Source organism: Taeniopygia guttata, chromosome 5, assembly GCF_048771995.1.
Source record: "Taeniopygia guttata chromosome 5, bTaeGut7.mat, whole genome shotgun sequence".
Classification (NCBI taxonomy): Eukaryota; Metazoa; Chordata; class Aves; order Passeriformes; family Estrildidae; genus Taeniopygia; species Taeniopygia guttata.
The window spans coordinates 12,693,884-12,712,120 of NC_133030.1; the positions used below are offsets into that span (position 1 = coordinate 12,693,884).

Consider the following 18,237-nt stretch of genomic DNA (forward strand, 5'->3'; position numbering starts at 1 on the left):
TTTGTATTTCAAGATGGCATCCGGGCAGCCTTTTGCAATGGCCCATGTGCTGTGGTAAGACGCCGAGGTAGAGAGGGAGAGCCAAGGTCCATTAAGGTTTCAGCATTGCTGTGTCACTTTGTCTCTTCTTCACCCAGGCAGACCCTGCGATGATGGTGGCAGCCTCTGAGCATGGCCAAAGTGTGGGGCCTGAGCAACCAGGCATTCTTAGGAGAATGGTGGGTAGCAGAATTGCTGGGTTTTGTCCATTGTGCAGATAAGATCATGCAGTGATGTTTGGTGTTCTTGATTCTCGCTGGGCAAAGGACCACAGCCCGGTGACCATAGGACATTCCCAGCAGATGAGGCAGCCTCCATTCGCACGCAACATAGATTGTCATCCCCATATGCCCAAGAGATAAGTCGAGGGCTAAGGCCCACAGAGGGGATGAAAGCGACGTGCTGGGAGGGCATTTTGAATCAGCTGTGGGGGCAGGGATGTGCAAGAAGTGTCCCTTTAGGCCGCCTGAAGGGAAAATGTTTCTTTTGATCACAGTGCTGAGGTGCGCTGGGCAGAGCAGTTCTGGTGTGTGTCCTGTCACTTGTTTATGGTGCACTCTGTGTTCTTTGGGTCTCTGAGTCCTTTCTTCTTGTCGAAAGCTCTCGCTCCCTGTCCTGTCCCCTCCTTTGTCACGGGTGTCTGCACGTATTTGTCCTGGAGCTGCTCTGCCCTGCTGCCTAGCCTGTAATAGCACAAGTCCTGGGGACTTGAAATTGGTAGTGCAGGGTGTAGCTGGGCTCTAGGTTGTATTCATTAATTGCCCTAACATTTTTGGTGCTGTTAAGTTGTCCTGCAGATGTTTTACACTAGTCCGAACTTTCTTTCAGATGCAGACAGTTCAAATCAGTGGCAGAGAGCCCCAGTCCTGGCTGAGGGTGTTGCCATGAGCAGGTCAGTCATTGTTTGCATTTGCAGGGGAAGCCTAAATGGTGACTGTGTTACAGCAGTCTTTATTCTTAGGATGTCCAGGCAGACAGCAGCAGTCAAGGCCCAGTGTCCAAGGGGACCAGTGGACAGAAGCAGTTGTTTTTACTCAGCTTTCAGTTTCTGCTGCAATTCTAAGCATCCTTTCTCATTTTTGTGCTTTAGGGAATCGACTCGGAGTACTCACACCTCTGTCACCAACTGGCCAACGGACCGGTGCCGGGAGCGTGGCTTCTCGTTTTCCAGCCTTCCTTGCTGTGGTGGTTTTGAGGAACTTACTGGATGGTTTTCTTTTGTTCATAGTTGGTGTAGGAGAAGGGCCATGGTGTGCTTTTTGCTTCTTACGGTTCTTGCTTCAGGTGCTCATGACAAGGGTTTTTTTTGGGTTGAGTCTTGTGGTTGGATTTCTTTTTGATGGGTTCTTATGTTTTTGAAGGATGTGTTTTTAAAGGTTTATAATGTTTTTTATGGGTCATAGTATGAAGTAGAGGGTAGGTTTTTAATTCGGTTGTGGAGGCTTTTATTGGCGTGAGTATGTAGTGGTTTATTTTGGTTGGTTTGAGGTAGTGTCCTGTAGTTAATTATTGAGGTTTTTTTAATATTGATAATTGCATTCTTGTTTATTATGTTGTAGGGGTTTTATTTGTTTGTCTTGTTTGATTGCTTTGTGTGTTTTATTGTCTCAGACAATTTGGGAGTTGTTATTTATTGTTACTTTTCTCTTTTGGTGACATGTTTATTTCTAGGTGGTATTTGTGTTTTGATGGTTTGAGGCATTCTGAGTTCCTTGAGTTAGGAATTATTATTTTGTTGTTGTGAATATATATATTTTTTTGTAGTTGGATGTATTTGTTGTTTTTTATTAGTTTGATTTTTGGGAACATGGGTATTTCTATGGTGGATCTTTATAGGTAGTTCTTTTATTTGGGTGGTGAGTTTTTTGTTTCTTCATGGTTTTGATTTTTTTTTATATCTGTAATTATTTGGGGGGAGTTTAGTTAATTTTATAGAGTATTGGGTTCTCTTGATGAGTTAGTGTAGTGGTAGGGTATTGTTTGGTTTTTTTTAGAAACATTTGGGATCTGTTGTATGGTTTGGAGTATAAGAGGTTAGTTGAAGAGTTTTTTTCTTTTTAGTGGTTTTTTTTTTAATGTGGGTTTTTATAGGTGTTTTTTTTTAAATTAATGTTCCATTTTTGTTATGTGATAAGAACTCTTAGTGAAAGGAGTGTAGTGGGGTTTTTTTTGCTGGTAGTTGGTTGGCTGGTGGAGCCTTTCTGAATTTTTTGGATGGTATTCTTGGTTATTCGATGCTGTTTGTTTTGGCATTTTATTTTTAGGAATTGGATTATAACTGCAAAGTTCTAACTGTAACTCTAATGAAACAAAACAAATGCATAAATATGAAAATGGGAATATAAAACTTCAATTTTAAATATAAACGGAAAACATATAAATAAAACATGTAACATAAATAATGTTATCCTTTACTATTAGATAGTATATTGTTTGATATACAGAATTTTGTTTATATAAATACATATAAATATAGATTATAATATAAATAAAATCCATATAAAATATCCATATTGAGATGTATAATTAATACATGTGGATATATAAATATAAAAATTACTAAATAATAGAAATCAATACAGTACATTATGCATATTTTACTGTGTATGTCCTATTTTAACACATTCTATGTCCTAAATACTATATATCGAAATATGGTACCTCAATATATTGTAATCGAATATATAACAACTTGTAAAAATCAAAAATAGCAAGATAGAAATATTTAAATATAGTTTAAAATAAAGGGGATTTTTATTTTGTATTTGGTAGTAGGTAGGGGTTTTTTTTATAAAATCTATAAATATAAATAAAATAAAATTAGAAATCTATGTATAGAAATACATCCTAAATACCTTAAGATCTATATAAAAAATTCAAAGGTAAGGAAAAAAAAATATTAGCAGTATCTATGAAGTATAATATAAATAATAATTTGTCTATCTTGCTACCTTAATATATATATGATATATATTTATAAATACATCACTATAAAGTAGAAATGCAAATGTGACTATAATGATGAAAAAAACATATAAATATTCAAGTATCATTTAAAGAAAGGGCTTTTTTTGGTTTTTATTTGGTTAGAGGCAGGGTTTTAAGGGAAGAAAAATGAATATACCTTTTCTTTTGATATCATTCTAAGTATAGAAATATATATTCAATGTATACAGAGATATATAAAAATATAAAATAGAAATGAAAATTAGTATTCGGAATAGATAGAATATAAATAACACCATACATCAATCTACATTTTAAGTGTAAATTTGAATATAGATGTGAAAAAGAGATAAATTTAAACGCAGTTTGAAAGATAAGGGGTTTTTTAAAGATTTTTACTTGGATAGAGGCAGGGGTTTATTTTAAGCAATATAAACCTTTTAGAAATAGAAATCTAACTATAGAAATATGTAAGTAATGTATTAAGCAATGTATAAAAATGTAAGTTGTAATAAAATATAATAGGAATAAATGTAAGAAATGATTAAAATTGCAATTATACATCAATATGCATTATAAATCCGAATGTGAAGATAAATATGTAAAATATAAAAATAAAATATACTGAGATGCAGTTTGAAAGAAAAGGTTTTTCCTTTTGGTTCTTATGGGGTTAGAGGCAGGGGTTTTTTGTTGGCGTTCTTTTCCGCGCGGGATGTTTTGGGGCATTTGCTGCCGAGGACGTTCCGGAGGGGCGGGCGGCAGTGCTGCCGCCTTGTGGACACAGAGCGGTACTGCAGCCCGCCGCCCGCGGCCGCCATCTTGGGAGTGGCGTGTTGTGGACTCGCTTGACCTTCTCAAGAGGGCGCGAAAAAGAGGACGGGAAGGTCGAGGAGCCGTGTCTGTTTTCTACTCTGCCTGAATTGTCCCCAACGCCGGCGCTCCCCGACGGGCTTTTCCGCGGCGGTTCCGGTGCCGTGCACACGGGCTGTGGGGTCAGCAGCACCGCGAGCGTGCGGGTTTTTGGCGAGGGCCGACAGGCATCGGCAAATCGCCTGTTTCCATCAAGGTCCCCTCGGGCCGCCATCTTGGGAGTGGCTTGTCGCGGACTCGCTTGAGAAGTGCTGCCGCCTTGTGGACACAGAGCGATACTGCAGCCCGCCGCCCGCGGCCGCTATCTCGGGAGTGCCCTGTCGCGGACTCGCGTGCCGCGCACACGGGCTGTGGGCTCGGTGGCTCCGCGGGCGGTCGGAGTTCGAGCAGGCGCCGACCGGCACCGGCAGATTCGCCTCTCTCTGCCCATCTCCTGCAGCGGCCGCCATCCTGGGCGCGGCCCCTGCCTCAGCCGCGCTGGGCGCCCGTCCCGTCCCCTCCCGTGCGTTCCCACCGCCTCCCTGCCGTACAGCTAGAAATAAACAAAACCAACGTAGAAATATATACAGGTTAAAAAGAAAGGGCTTTTGGGGCGCGGCGGCGTTATTTGGTTCGAGGCACGGTCTTTTAGTTTCTGTGCGGGATTTTTTGGGACATTTATTTCGGAGGATTTTTTCCCAAGGGGATCGATCGCCGCCGCTCTTTTCCCACTGCCTCCCCTCCGGGCGAGCGGCGGCCCCCGGCTGTGGCGGGCGGCGGTGCTGCCGCCTTGTGGACACAGAGCGGTACTGCAGCCCCCAGCCAGCGCCCGCCCGAAAACCACCGAGACGGGGCGGGAGGGGCCAGAGCGGCCCCAAAACCACCGAGACGAGCGGGAGGGGCCAGAGCGGCCCCAAAACCACCGAGACGGGGCGGGAGGGGCCAGAGCGGCCCCAAAACCACCGAGACGGGGCGGGAGGGGCGCGGGCGGCAGCGAGCGGCCAGCGGGGCGGTGTGTGTGAGTAGAGGGGAGCGGTGAAGGCGGCTCCGCGGCGGCGCCGGGGAAGGATGGCAGCGGCGAGGGCGGCCCGGCGGGGCCGGTGTTGGCGGGCGGCGGAGGCGCGGTCGCAGCGCTCACGGGCCGGGGCCGAGAGGCGTCGGAACGGGGCTGCGCCCGCCCCTCCTGCCGCCCTCCTGGGAATGTGTTGAGGCATTATGGGTTTATTGAGGTAGGGATAACTGTTTTGTTGTTTTGTAACCAAATGTCAGTTGTTCTGACAGGAACAGGCTGAATGGGGCTGTAGCTCTGCCTACAAGGTCAAGCAGTGATAAGGCCTTGTCAGCACCCTGGGAAGTAGAGGGTGGATAAAGAAGTGAGCCTCTGTGTAGCACTTCTCTGTAACAGATTAGCAGCTGCTGTAGCATCATTTCCTAGACATTGAGTGGTCTGGGGCTGGATTAGAAAAAAAATTAGGTTTAGTGTGTTGTTTAACAGCTGCAGGTGGAGGAACCTGTGCCTTCTGCTCTCCCCACAGCTGTCTCGGCTGTCACACCTGTCCTGAGGAAAGCCCTGTGGAAGGAGCTCGGTGCCGCGATTCAGGACCCTGAGGCCACTGTGAAACTGCAAATTCTTTCCAAGCTGTTGCCACCTCCGGGAAGCAAAGGGCTGCACAACCTGATGGACTGCCTTCCTGCTGCTCCGGAGAGAGCAGGGAATGAAGAGAGGTGGGCAGTGTGTGTGTGTGCCTCCCCCAGGGCTCAGTTTGTCCTGGGAATCAGTGTGATAGGAATGGGAGCAGTAATAGCATCCTCTCCTCCGAGAATCTGTTGCTTTGCACTTTGGCAGCAAGACATCTTTAAGATATACAAAACCAAGTTAAAATGTTAATAAGAAAATCAACAGCTATCTCTCTGCAGCTGGGCTGTGGCAGATGCCATATCCACGGTGCTTAAAAACTCAGAGGAGCTGCATTCCTGGAGGAGACATCTCTTCTCAGCCTGCATAAAGGGGTTAGTTGCCATGTACAGCAGCAGTGAAGATGAAGGCAAGCAAGAAGTGGAGAGGTCCCTGCTGCTGAGGCTAGAGGAATTATTGGTGATACTGCTTATCTGCTTTGCCACAGAGGGACTGTATGCATATGTGTGATTGGGCAGTTGTAGATTTTGTAAATACAGATTGGACTCGATTTCCTGTTTTATGGATTCTGGTTTCCATGGATTTTTCATAGCTTTTTCCGAGTCCTGAGAATCCTTTATACGAGGCAGTTTTATGTTCTTGATGATGGCTTTCTGGTACGAATCCCCTTTGAATGTAGGAGTTTGAGGTATTTAGGAGTAAGAAATCAAAGGTTACCAGTGGAATTTTTTTAAAAATTAAGTTAAGATTAATTAATTAAATTATTATAAATTAATTCATTTAATTTTTAAAATTAAAGTTATCACCTTCTTTTTTAAAAGAGGCTGATAGAGATACTTGTGCCAAAACCAATCTGCCATGCCATCTGAAGTCTGGGGCTAAAGTTTGGTTGATCATGAATAGAAATCAGACTTTGATCTTGAAGAACACTACTTGGTCACTCCCTCTGTATACTGTTGCCTTGGTTTGAGTTCAGTGAACACGGATCCCTGTGACACGCAACACTGAAGGTCTCAGGGCAGTGAATGCCTTTGCGCTCTCATGGCTTTTGCTGAGACTCCCTTGTAGGACCTGGCTGACTCTGCAGGCCCTGGGGCCACCTCACAGGGTCCATCCCATCCTGAGGGTGTTTCCAGCCTGGCGAGGTTGGCACCTGCATTCCCAGGACTGTTGGGATGTGCAGCTGTCAGTCTGCTCCAGGCTCTCGCTTTGACTTGTCAAGTTGCAAATCCTTTTGCACTTGAGGAGTTTGAAGAGTATTGAGCCGCTGGGTTTTTGGAACCTACAGCCCAGCTTGCTTTTTGATTCCATACAGCCCCTGCTCCCAGACCAACAAGTTTCTTTTGAGCCAGGAATTAGGATTGTTGTATCCAAGAGCTTTTTTCCCTGTTACCCTCAGATCATCCCACGTGAGCGTTTGGCTTGCGTGTTCTTAGTGTGTCCCTTGAACAAAAATTGCTGTAGAAGCTCCGTGTGCCAAATGTAAACCAACACCTGTTTTTACTTGCTGCACACAGTGTGTGGTTGAAGAAGTGGACCCAGATGACTGGTGTGACCTTGTGAAGACAGGGCTCAAGTAAGTGCTTTCATTTGAATTTGGTTTGGTTTCACCAAGTTCATCTTCTTTGCCAAGTTCTCATTTCTTACCCAACTTGTAGCTTCAAGTGGGTTTTCTTGGGTTTGGTTACAGTCTGACTTCTCTGTGATCCTTCTCCCAAAGGTACCGTTACAGAGATGAAACATTTCTGAAGGTCCTGAACGTTGCCATCCAGTTACTATACATGAAAGAATCCTCACCTAGAGCGTAGTCAAGCTCTCCAAACTACACATGGTGCTCACACAGCATTCTCTATTTTTGGCAGCCATCCTGAGGTCAAGAGAAGAAGATGGCATGAGCGTCCAGACAAGAGGTATTTTTTAATCATCTTCTTCCCATCCTAAACACAGCTAATCTCTTTCTTGCATTATATTCTCTCCATCCAGTAACACATCCACCCATCTAAATACTTGCAGAGTTATTAGCAGTTCCAGAATACTGGCATTTAAATTGTACCTCTGCTTGGATCCAAATGTTACATTCATTTTATGCTGGTTTTAAAGACTTCTGTTTTTAAAACTAGTGGAAAGGTGGGTTTGGGTTTTTGTTTGCTTATTTGTTGTTCTGGTATTTTTAACCCAGCTGAAGTCTTGGATTTATTCTTTTGGTTTCTGAGGTACTTAGTGTAAGATCACTGAAGTGCACATAGATTCTGTGATGTTTAAGCCTCGGCTACACATGGCACAGGCTTCTGAAAATGGAAATGGCCTTGGCAGAGTAGCAGCTGTGAAGCGAAGCAGAATTAAAATGCATGTGAGCAGAAGAACCAAGTGAAATGGTACTTCTGGGTGCTGTGTGCTCCTCTGGCCTCTGCCTGCTGTGAACACTTTGTGTTGCAGCTCAGTGTAGTCCAATTCAGTGTTTGTTTGGTTTGATTTTTGTGTGTAACAAAAACACTGGTCACTTACTCTGAACAACTTCCCTCCTTTACTGGACCCATCCTGGAGTGGGACCAGACTCCCCCTCACCCTGGAGGAATTCCCTGCTCCTCTGGAGAGGGGGTGAAGCCAAAGCTTAGGAGCAAAGGCAAACCACCAAACCAGGGGCATTCTATATATATCCAAATAAGGGGCTCTGTCTTCCTGCTTTTCCTGTAGTTCTCCTTCCTGGTTTCACCTGGCCTGGAAGGATGGGCATGGCCTGTATTTATCATCTGAGAGTGGTGTTACTAAATCTGTCCAGAGGTTCTGATTACAGACACTCATTTTCTGCCAGAAAACATTTTCATTTCATTCCTTTCACCCAGGATGGCTCTCTGTGGTCTCAGACAGTGTTCCCTGGGAGGAAGGGCAGCCTTTGCCTCGCCTGCACAGCTCAGGTGGATGTGACAGAATTGCTGTGGTCTGCCAAGGCATGAGCAGCTGTCTGTGCACTGGAGTGCCTTGAAACCTTTCTCTGTGAGGTTTTGGACACGTTTGTCTTTGGGATTTCTTGTGACAGAGCACGCAGGTGTCCCTTCCTTTGTATAAAGTCCCGTGGTAAAGGATTGAATGACTGACAAGTGGGGCCTGGGATAAAAATGGTTCTGTTACAATTAGGCTAAGAATGCAGTAAGAAAAATGAGCTTCCTTTTAATGAAATAGTTAGGAATAAAAATGCAGGAAAAGGACACTTTTATATTTGAATTGGTGTCCCCTCTCATGGATAAAACCCCATAGTGAGCAATCCCAGCAGAAGAGTGAAAGCCTGGATCCTTTGGCTTCCACAGTGGACTTAATGTTCTTTTCCTCCTCTCTTTCAGGACAGGAGAAATCATTGAGCTCCTCCCATCTTTGCCAGAAGCTTCAGTGTTTAAGCAGCCAGAGCCAAGAGGCTTCAGCACCAGGGGTGTGCACTGGAGGGCTCCTGGTCCTGTCCATGCTGTGGGGTAAGTCGGAGGGACGCAGGGTTCCCCCTTTCCTCTCTGCTGGGATTAAGTGCCTCGGGAATGCCATTTCTGACAGCCCAGCCCTACCCCTGTGTGCTGGGAAAGGGCAGCAGGGAAGAGGCAAATGCCAGAGTTCCTTGGGGCTGACGGAGTTGTGGTGTTTGGCTGTGCGCAGGGGGGCAGGCTGGGCATTGTTCGGGCACCCAAGGACTGGTCTGGGGCTGGGAGCCCGGGGAGCCGAGCTCTCGGTGCATTCCCAGCTCTGCCAGCTGCTGCAGGGCTGGGTGACAGCCTCTGCTGGGGCTGGGGCAGGAACTGCAGGGCAGGGCTGGCAGGATTTGGGAGCAGAGGGAGGAAAATGAGGAACGGTGCTGGGCAGTGCTCAGCCTGTGCTGGTGTCAGCGCAGCCGTGCAGGGCGCCGGGATCTGGGTTCAGCTCCGGCTCTCCTGGGGTTCAGGGTGCAAGGTCGGAGGGACTGGGTTTATCTGTGGCTTTCCAGGCCAGCAGGAACAAGGGGAATGTGGTGCCAGAGCTGTGTCCCATCGGGCTGTGCTTCCCTCTGAGCACAGAGTCTGGGCTGAGGGGAGATTGCTGCGAGTGCCCCGTGAGCAATCCAGGGAACTCGGAATTGCATCCGCTTCTGGGAACACTGCCTGAGCTCTGCTCAGGCTGTGTCTGCGAGGAGTGGGATTTGGGCTGCAGAGGTGCTGCTGGGCACAAATAATGGAGTAAATCCTCTCCAGGGACGTGCAGTGAAGGACAGTGCAGCAGGGAAGGGGAATATTTACAAACTATATCAGTATTTCTCCCAAAACTGGGAGAAATGGGGTGGAGCAGAGATGGGCTGGTTTGGTTTTGTCTGGGCCGGTTATTCCTTGTGCAGTGTTTTAAATCTGTTGTATGATTTTCTCTCCAGTATCTTTCTAACAAAAGCTGACAGAAATTTAGGTTCAGGGTTAGAAGTTGGGTCCATTCACTGCAAAACCTTGCCCAGGCTGGAGGACTGGGGTGATGGCTGCTCTCAGCAAAGGTTACCTGTGAATACCGTGTCAGATTTTCTTCAGTGCTGGGCAGGACAGGTGAAGTTTGGATCAGGAATTCTGCAAAGAAGGCCTGTGTGATGTTGGTTTATTGTGTTTTTCAGGGAGCCAGGGCTGGCACAAGGACTCGTGCGGGTGCTGCTCTGGCACTGGACCTGTTTCCCTGTGGAGCCATTTAAAAATGTGATTATGGAACATTTTGGAGGCCGTTTCTGGAATTCCATTTGTAGCTGGATCTCGCTCCGAGTGCAGCAGTCCAGGTGAGGGTTCTGACCTCTCCAGACTTGTGCTCACCTTGGTACAGCCCGGGGCTGGAGCAGTTTTCCAGGGAAGTGGAGATGGCTGAGGATGGGTGCTCTGGAAAGCAGAGACCTGCTGGGATTTGCATTTGCAAAGCTGCCGCCATGAAGTTGTAAAACCAGCAGGAAATTCTAATTCCTGTGGTTTTTGGGGAGGAGGTGCAGGTCACCCTGAGAGCTAGATCAGAACTGGTTTGTGGTAAGGAGTCTGAGGTGTGTAAGTCCCACAGCTGGTATGAGCTGTGTGCTAAATGCAGTCCCAGCCCCAGAGGGAGGCTGATGGGCTCTGCTCATTGCTGTCCCCAGCTGTCCCCAGCCCGCTGCTCCCCCGTGGATCTGCTCTGGATTCGGGCTGTCGGTGCTGGAGCGCCCTGCTCCCTGCAGGGCCCTGCCCCTAACCCACGCAGAGAGAGAGAGCCCTGCTGGCCAGAGTGATCTCTTTTCATTTTTTCTCCCTGTGCTGTTAGCAAGGAAGGGATGGGACTGCTCTTGGGCCGGGAGCACTCAGTGCTCAGGTGAACACCCGCCTGGGAGCGTGAGGGTTTGCAGAGCGAGCAGCTGCTGCGGCTCAGGAGCAGCCACAAGTTCTGTGTTCCAAGGCAGGCCAGAACTTTCTAACCCCGGGGTTTATTTGGCTTTTGGAACCCAGCACCTCTGCTCAGTTCTGCCGCACTGAGGGTACTTTTGTTCAATGCCTTCTGCTGGAACTTGTCAGCTCTCAGTGTAGCGCACACAGCCCCAGCCCTGCCCTGCAAACCCTTCCCCATCGTGCCCACACAGTTTCTCTCTCACTGACTCGGGGCAGGCTCCTACTGACAGCCACAGAAACAGAAGTTATTTTATTTTATTTTATTCTTTTCCTGCGTAATGCCCGTGTCTTGTATTGGTAAATCAATCCCAGCTTCTCCTGAGGCTGCAGATCAAATCTTTCAGTGTCTGTGGGAGTTTCTGGTTTTCCCATTCCCATGTCTTCCCCCTCTCTGTATGAAAAAAAAATTTATTAGTGGATTTTTTAAGCATTTGTTGCATGTATTAACATAAAGAAGGTGTTATCATTAGTATTATTATTATTATTTTAATAATATAATTAAAATGTATACTTTTGCTATAAGATTTTTTAATTATGGTGTTAAATTTTATTTATTGTTATGTTTTATTAGGTATTCTTATTTTTGATAATTCTTAAAGTTGTACACTTTAATAAGTAGATTTGGTGTTTTAGATAAATGTATACATTTTATTAAATTTTTATATTTATATTTGTATGTTAATAAAATAAATTTTTTGTTGGTTTTTTGTAAAACTGCGTATTTAATAGTTTTATATTTGTTTAAAAGTTATTTAGGGTAAGGGATGTCGAATTAGATTGTTTATTTAGATAATATTTTAATTGATTTAATTGTTTTAGTGTTGTTGATGTAATAGCTGGTATAAAAACTGATGCTACCATTTTGATTTTAAGTTTCAAGGCTTAAAATTATTTTAATATTTTGATTACTATTGATGGATAAATGACTTTTTTGTTTTAAATTGGTAGCTATTTTAATATTAAGAGTTAATAATGTAAGGGCTTTTTAATTATATGGACTATTTGTAATGGTTTTTATTGGTATCTTAAGTAAGTAAGTAAAGAATGGATTTTTTTGAGTAGTGCTAGATAAATACAAAGTACTTAAACTTGAAACATTATTTAAAGTTACTTAAATGTTTGTTTTAGATTGGTTAATTGGTAAAGTGATATAATTAAAAGTAAATAAAGTAAATAGAGTAGAAGTATAATATTTGATAGAATTTTATAATTTGTAAGTTATTAAATAAGATTTTTATAATATTGATTTTTACATTTATAAAGAAACTTAAAGTTTATATATTTTGGTGGGTATAGTACAAGATGTTAGGTGTAAGTTGCAATTCTTGTGTCATTTATGTTTGTATTTCCATAGTGTAATTTATCCTTGTATTTATGTTGGTGTTTTATTTGTGGAGTGGTGAGTGTGTTTTTTGTGTGATCTGGTTTTATGTTTCTTATTGAAATTTACTTGGGTTTTTGTACTTGTTGAGATATAAGTAAACTTTATGTTTTGATATGAGAAATAATGATATAAGTTGTTATAATTTTTCATTTTTAAATATGAAGAAATATAAGAGTAAAATAATCCATGTAGTAAAGAAGAAATTGATCATAATTAGGAATTACTTAGATAATATCTATATTTAGTAACATAGGTGAAATTATATGATTAGTAAGTATTAAAAGATTGTACATACTTTTAGAGTTTATAACAGTTGATAAATATTAAATTAGTGGTAAGTTACATCATTATGTGTGGATAATGATTTTTTAAGTTTATTTTAAAAATAAGCTTATTTGTTATATTGTTAAAGTTAAATTGTTAGGTTAAAATTATTTGAATTTATTTTTGACGTAGAAAATATTTGGGTTTGTTGTTAATTATTTTATTTAGGTAGAGTTAGGCTTAGGTCATAGTTTAAATTTTAATTGGTGAGTGTTAGTAAATATATTTTTATATAATGTTTTTAAAAGTAGTAGTTAAGAGTAAAAATGTTAGGATTAAAGATTAATTACATTATTTAATAACTGGATTTTTTTAGAAGTTTTTTAGAATAGAGACGCTTTGAATATAGTAACCTTTTTTTCAAGGATTTGAAAGTGGTTATGGACAGGATTGTGAGTTTGGATTTGGATATTGAGAGTGTGAAGGTGGAGGAAATGTATGAGAGAGTCATTACTTAGTGTGAAACTTAGAAAAAGAAATTAATGTTGTAGTTGGATTTTGTATTGAAGTGATTTTGTAATAATAACTGAGGAAACTGATAAGATTAACAGTTTGGAGGAGGTTTTTAATGAAATATCTTTTTTTTAATCTTGAAAAATATTTAAAATTATGAGATAACATTAGGTTAAATTATAGAGTTAGTGTAGAGATTAGTTAGAGAGTTAACTTGGTGTAAGAGCGGTATAAGTTGAGAATAAAAAAGTAGGAATTGGAAATTTTATGTGTTTTTAGATCATTATATAAAGAGATAAATTATATTAGTAGTAAGTGTTTGAAGAAGTTAGGAAAACTTTTAAAAAATATTTATATATTAAGGAAATAGAGTAAAATTTTTAAATAGTATGATACGAATAGTAATTGCTATTTTTTGGTGTTACAAAAGATAAAAAGAGTAGAGATTGTAATGAAGAGCAGAATTTTTGATGAAATTGATCATATAATACACTGTATTTTTTTTACTTCTGAATAGGAGTTTGTTAGTGTTTTCTTTTAGTTGTTTTAATTGGAGTGGTTTTAATTTTTAAGAAAATTAACCATATACTGTATAGTTTAGAGAAATTATCTTTGATAAAATTTAGGATAAATTATATTAAATAACATTTAAATTTAGTCTGAATGAATTTTGATAGTAAGGAATCATAATTTTAATAGATAAAAAGAAACTTAACGTATTTATATAAACATAATGACATTTAATTTTGTTTTATTTTATTATCACTTAACATATTGAATAATTATTTATAAATATTGAAGGTTTTTTAAGTCTTTTGATTTTAAAGAAATTTTAGTTGGTTGGGTTATGATTATTACTTATATCTTTACAGGGTGGTTTTATTTATTAGGAGATATGTTTCTTAGTAAAAGATTTTTATTTATGTTACATTTCAAATGGTACTAATTTGCATAGTGGGGGTTTTTTTAATGCAAGATATTGATTAGATTGTTTTATATTTTTTGTGGGCTTTGACAAATATTTATATGGTTAGGCTTTTCTATATTTGAAGTAAGTTTTGATGGGTTTTGTTGTTTTTTTAAGGGTTTTTGATTTAGAATTTGAAGAGTATTTGGCGTTTGGAGGAAATAAAGGTGAGGGTTTTTTCGATACGGTTGAGTTGTATGTTATGTTATTTTGATTTTTTGTTTTGTTGTGGGGAAGATCTCCTTTGGTTAGATGTGGAATTGTGAGACTGGCAGTAGGACTTTTTGTCTAATGCTTGATGAGTCTGTTTTATGGGGAGGAGGTGTTATTTTAAGTTTTATAAAATACACTGAGAATTAGTTAAAATTATGTAAGAAACATTATGGCAATTAAAGGGTGCTATGTTTAAAGAGCTATTAATCTGTTTTAATAACTGCTTGACATAAGGTGAGTTTAATCTACTTTTTCTGCCCCAGAAAGCATCAGGCACATCCGCATCAATGGCACAACCTCTGCCCACTGCTCCTGTTTCACCCGACCAAAATCAAGAGCAAAAGTTGGTTGGGCTTTAGGAACTTGAAATAACTTTGAAGCAAAATAAATCACATTTTCCCCGTGTTTTTTTCCTTTCAGATGCTGCACTCACCTCTGCAGACCAACGCTGAGCTGTCACTGCAGGAACCCGTCAGGCCTCCGTGGCTGTGAGTTCATGTTCTTCTCACTGGGGAATTGAAATAATTGCTGGTTAATTGCAGAAATGTTTTCTGGAGCCTTTCCCCTTTTGTGCCCCTGTGCTGTGTGGGACAAGGGCAGAGGAGCCTCGGGCTGGAAAGGGGCGGGAGAAGGCAAAGGGACCCCCTGGTGTCCCCAGGGCTCTGTGGAGAACAGAACGGACACTGTGGGGGCACGGGGAGGTGAGGAGTGACAGTCTGGGGCCAAATCCCAGCTCACCCGCAGGGAAATAAGTGAGGGACATTTTGGAGGGGAAAGCTGAGGCCATGAGTTCACCCAGCCTGGCCAAGTTGTGTTCGCACAAAGTGGGACCAGAGGCAAAGGTCAATCCAGAGCCCACCCTGCTCAACCTCTAGGTCCCAGAATAAATTCTACAAGCTGCCCGTTGAGGGACTAAAAACACATGAAAGAGAACCAAGAGCATTCCGAGAGCAAACCAGAAGGATCCTGGAAATCCCATTGCAGTGTTATCACAGCCTTTTTAACAGAGCTCTTAAGTTTTTTATTTCAATGCTGCGTTTCTCTGCTGGGATCATTCACTCTGGGGGCTGTGGGGATTTTTTGGGATTGAACTCCCTCCCTGTGGCCCTGACACTGCTCAGGAGCAGGAGGAAAAGCAGAGTCAGCGCTCCTGGCAGGGGCAGGGAGTTTTGCCCCAGAGCAGATGCAGCAGCTGCCGTCCAGCCCAGCCAGGAGGGATCTGCTTTGGCTCCTGGCTGCTGCAGGCACAGAACGTGTTCAGCTGATCCAGGTGACATTCCAGCAGCCTCATCTCCCATCCAGCCCAGCCAGGAGGGATCTGCTTTGGCTCCTGGCTGCTGCAGGCACAGAACGTGTTCAGCTGATGCAGGTGACATTCCAGCAGCCTCATCTCCCATCCCTGCTCCCGCCCCTCCTGCTCTCAGCTCCCACCCCACCACCTGTGCCAAGGGAATTTGTCCCACCAGCAGCAGGGGAAGGACAAGAGCTCCCACCCTGGCACTTGGATTGTCCCTCTGGGGGATGCTGGCTGCTGGGATTTAGATCATTCCGTACGTTTGGCTGCTGAAACTTCCCCACCCAGGGGATTTTGCACAAAGATTGTTCTCTGCGTGGTGCCAGGATTTGGGGTTCAGTATCAGCTTTGCTAGTTCAGATGAATTATACCCACAGCCCCAGGTTCTCTGCTGAATTCCTGCTGGAATAACCTGACAGTGCCTCGTGGAGAGTGGAAATTCCCATGCAGAGCTGCCACTTTAGCACCAGCTGTGTCAGGAACCAGCAGAGGTTCCAGGGAAGCTCAGTGGGATCAGGACAAGGACAGGTCTCTATTCTATAGAACTTGCTATTTAAAACCCTCATCCCCCAGCCCCAGGGATGTCTCTGGGGTCACTTGACAGAGTTCCCTGGAATTCAGCTGATTTCACCCCCCGGAGCTCAGGCTCCAGCTGATGTTTTAAAGCAGGACAAGGCGGTGGCTGGGTGCGCTCCCGGCCTCTGCTGAGGCAGAACATCTCTCCTGGAGAAGCTCCGCTCCTTTCAGAGCCTCAGCAGCGGCCTCTGCACGGCCTTTTCCCTCAGGAAAGGGATGCACATCCCTGCCTGCAGCACACCTCCAGTGGGACCCACCTGTGAGAGTTTTCCATCACTTCTGCACCTCCAGCTGGCTCCCTGGAAATCTCCAGACATCATCCCACTCAAACCTCTGATTTTAAGGCATCTCAGAGGCTATGGCTATGGCTTGGCATTTAGTATCTGTGAAGGAAGATTGCCTTGGCTCAAATGAAATGTAAACTTTAAGGCATTTAGAGATTTTGAGGAGCTAAGAGAAATAAGTCTTACTAGAATTAATTAAAATAAGAATAATAAATGAGTAGGCCTTGATGAAGTTAGGAGTTAGTAGTTAACTAATAATTAATTGCTTGTCAGCACAATGTTTAGTTAGCTGGGTTTATAATGAAGAATATAGAAACAGATAAATAGCTTTTAGGAACATAAGACAATTGTGGGCCTCCTCTGTTCTGAAACCAATTGAAGACAAGGAATGGGAGTTCTACCAAGAGTTCATTTGTCATACTTGCATTGAAAAGGTAGAAAGGTCAGAAGGAGGAAGACTTCATTTACTTCCTCATTTTGGGACCCCTCCCCATGAAAGGGACCACCGACCCATTTCAAGGGACAAACTACGTATGCTTAATAGCTTTTGGAGTGATTAGCATACGAAGCAGGGAATGGGATGTACCAAAATTATGAATATGTATTTGTATTTCGGGTATTCAATACTTGTATGGATAAAAAGACTCTGTAATCACCTGGAAGGGGCGGTGTGTATTTGGGAGCAATCCCGCACGCTGCCCGGCGTCGAATAAACACACACTTGCTAACTTTAAACTGTTAGAGAGTTTTGTCCGTCACAGTTAGATATAGGTACTAGATCAATATCCATATTTTTTTAATAAATCACAAACGCTGCTGGTGGATGATGGCCTCAGGCTGGAAAAGAGGGAGGAGATTTGGGGTGGCTTGGACATACCTGGCAGCTGTGCGGGAGCTCGTGGAGATCAGAAACAGGGATTGCTGTCAGAGCCCCTCTGCAAATGGCCGCGCCTCCATTCCCAGGTGATGCCAGCCGTTCCCTGGGGTCCCTCTGGGCTGTCGGTGCCGTCTGTCCGGGCTGAAGCATCCCTGCGTGCCTGTGGGGAGCAGCCCCCGGCCGAGGAGCCACGGGCAGCCCTTCAGCCGTGTCCGTGCCAGCGCTGTCCGGTGCCGCGGTGCCCGTGCCGGGCCGTGCGTTGGGCACGCTGCGAGCCACGGGCCGGGCACGGCAGCTCCCGCCCTGCGGAGCCAAGGACCGGAGGCGCTCTCTGCCCTTCGGGGGCTCCGGGCTCCTCCAGCCCCGCACCGGGCGCAGCCGGAGCGGCTCCTCCCGCCCGCGGCGATACCGGTCCCGATCCCAGCCCCGATCCCGCCTCGATCCTCCGGCCCCGGCACCCCCACCCCGCCCGCCGAGGAAGGAGCGGCTCTGCCCGGCTCCCACAGCAGACACCGGCGGGACCGGGACCCAAATCCCCGGGCCCGGATCCCAGTCCCGGTCCCACCTGAGCCCGTCGGACACCGCACAGCGCCGGGAGCAGCCCCGATCCGATCTCCGCACGGCGCTCCGAGCGCCGGTCCCGCCGCAGCCCGGGCCGAGCATCCCCCGCAGAACGTGAGGCGGGCGCGGATCCGCCGCCATTTACGGGCGGGGGGCGGGGCCGGGGGCGGGGCCAGCACAGGTGCGCGCACAGGTGCGCGGGGCCCCAGCGCGCCTGCGCGGGGCGGGGCCGGGGGGATTTAACCCGCGGGGAGGGCCGGGCAGAGCTATTTGCTGCTCGGCGCTCGGAGCGGGAGGTTGCGGCCGGCCGGGCCCCTTTATCTCTTCTTCTCTATATTTCTTTTCTTCTGTGTTTGTTTTCTTTTGTGTTTCTTTTTCTCTATACCTCTCCTGTCTACCCTCCCTTCCTCCCCTCCCCCACCCCCTACACCCTCCCCC

At 44.5% G+C, this 18,237-nt stretch overlaps 2 protein-coding genes across 7 annotated transcripts; one reads left to right on the forward strand and one right to left on the reverse strand.

The window, feature by feature from the left end:
* Positions 1 to 152: 152 nt before the first annotated feature.
* Positions 153 to 17,096, forward strand: LOC116808525 (uncharacterized). The gene is made up of 13 exons (XM_072929398.1): positions 153 to 218; positions 1,130 to 1,180; positions 1,443 to 1,455; positions 3,848 to 4,855; positions 5,373 to 5,562; positions 5,755 to 5,932; positions 6,991 to 7,049; positions 7,336 to 7,383; positions 8,812 to 8,937; positions 10,083 to 10,238; positions 14,112 to 14,161; positions 14,628 to 14,695; positions 16,231 to 17,096. Exons 1-12 carry the CDS (start codon positions 153 to 155, stop codon positions 14,657 to 14,659), a joined length of 1,977 nt encoding a protein of 658 aa, XP_072785499.1. The 3' UTR covers positions 14,660 to 14,695; positions 16,231 to 17,096.
* LOC140684251 (uncharacterized) lies at positions 11,112 to 18,117 on the reverse strand. Of its 6 annotated transcripts, none has more exons than XM_072929611.1 (5): positions 17,239 to 18,117; positions 17,018 to 17,096; positions 16,335 to 16,460; positions 14,641 to 15,537; positions 11,112 to 11,257 (listed from the first exon to the last, which is right to left on the reverse strand). In XM_072929611.1, exons 1-3 carry the CDS (start codon positions 17,938 to 17,940, stop codon positions 16,417 to 16,419), a joined length of 825 nt encoding a protein of 274 aa, XP_072785712.1. In that variant the 5' UTR covers positions 17,941 to 18,117; the 3' UTR covers positions 11,112 to 11,257; positions 14,641 to 15,537; positions 16,335 to 16,416. The 6 variants fall into 6 exon arrangements, with proteins under 6 accessions (XP_072785712.1, XP_072785711.1, XP_072785710.1 ...); XM_072929610.1 differs by having other exon boundaries at positions 14,641 to 15,544; XM_072929609.1 differs by having other exon boundaries at positions 14,641 to 14,715; positions 17,239 to 18,116.
* Positions 18,118 to 18,237: the final 120 nt, after the last annotated feature.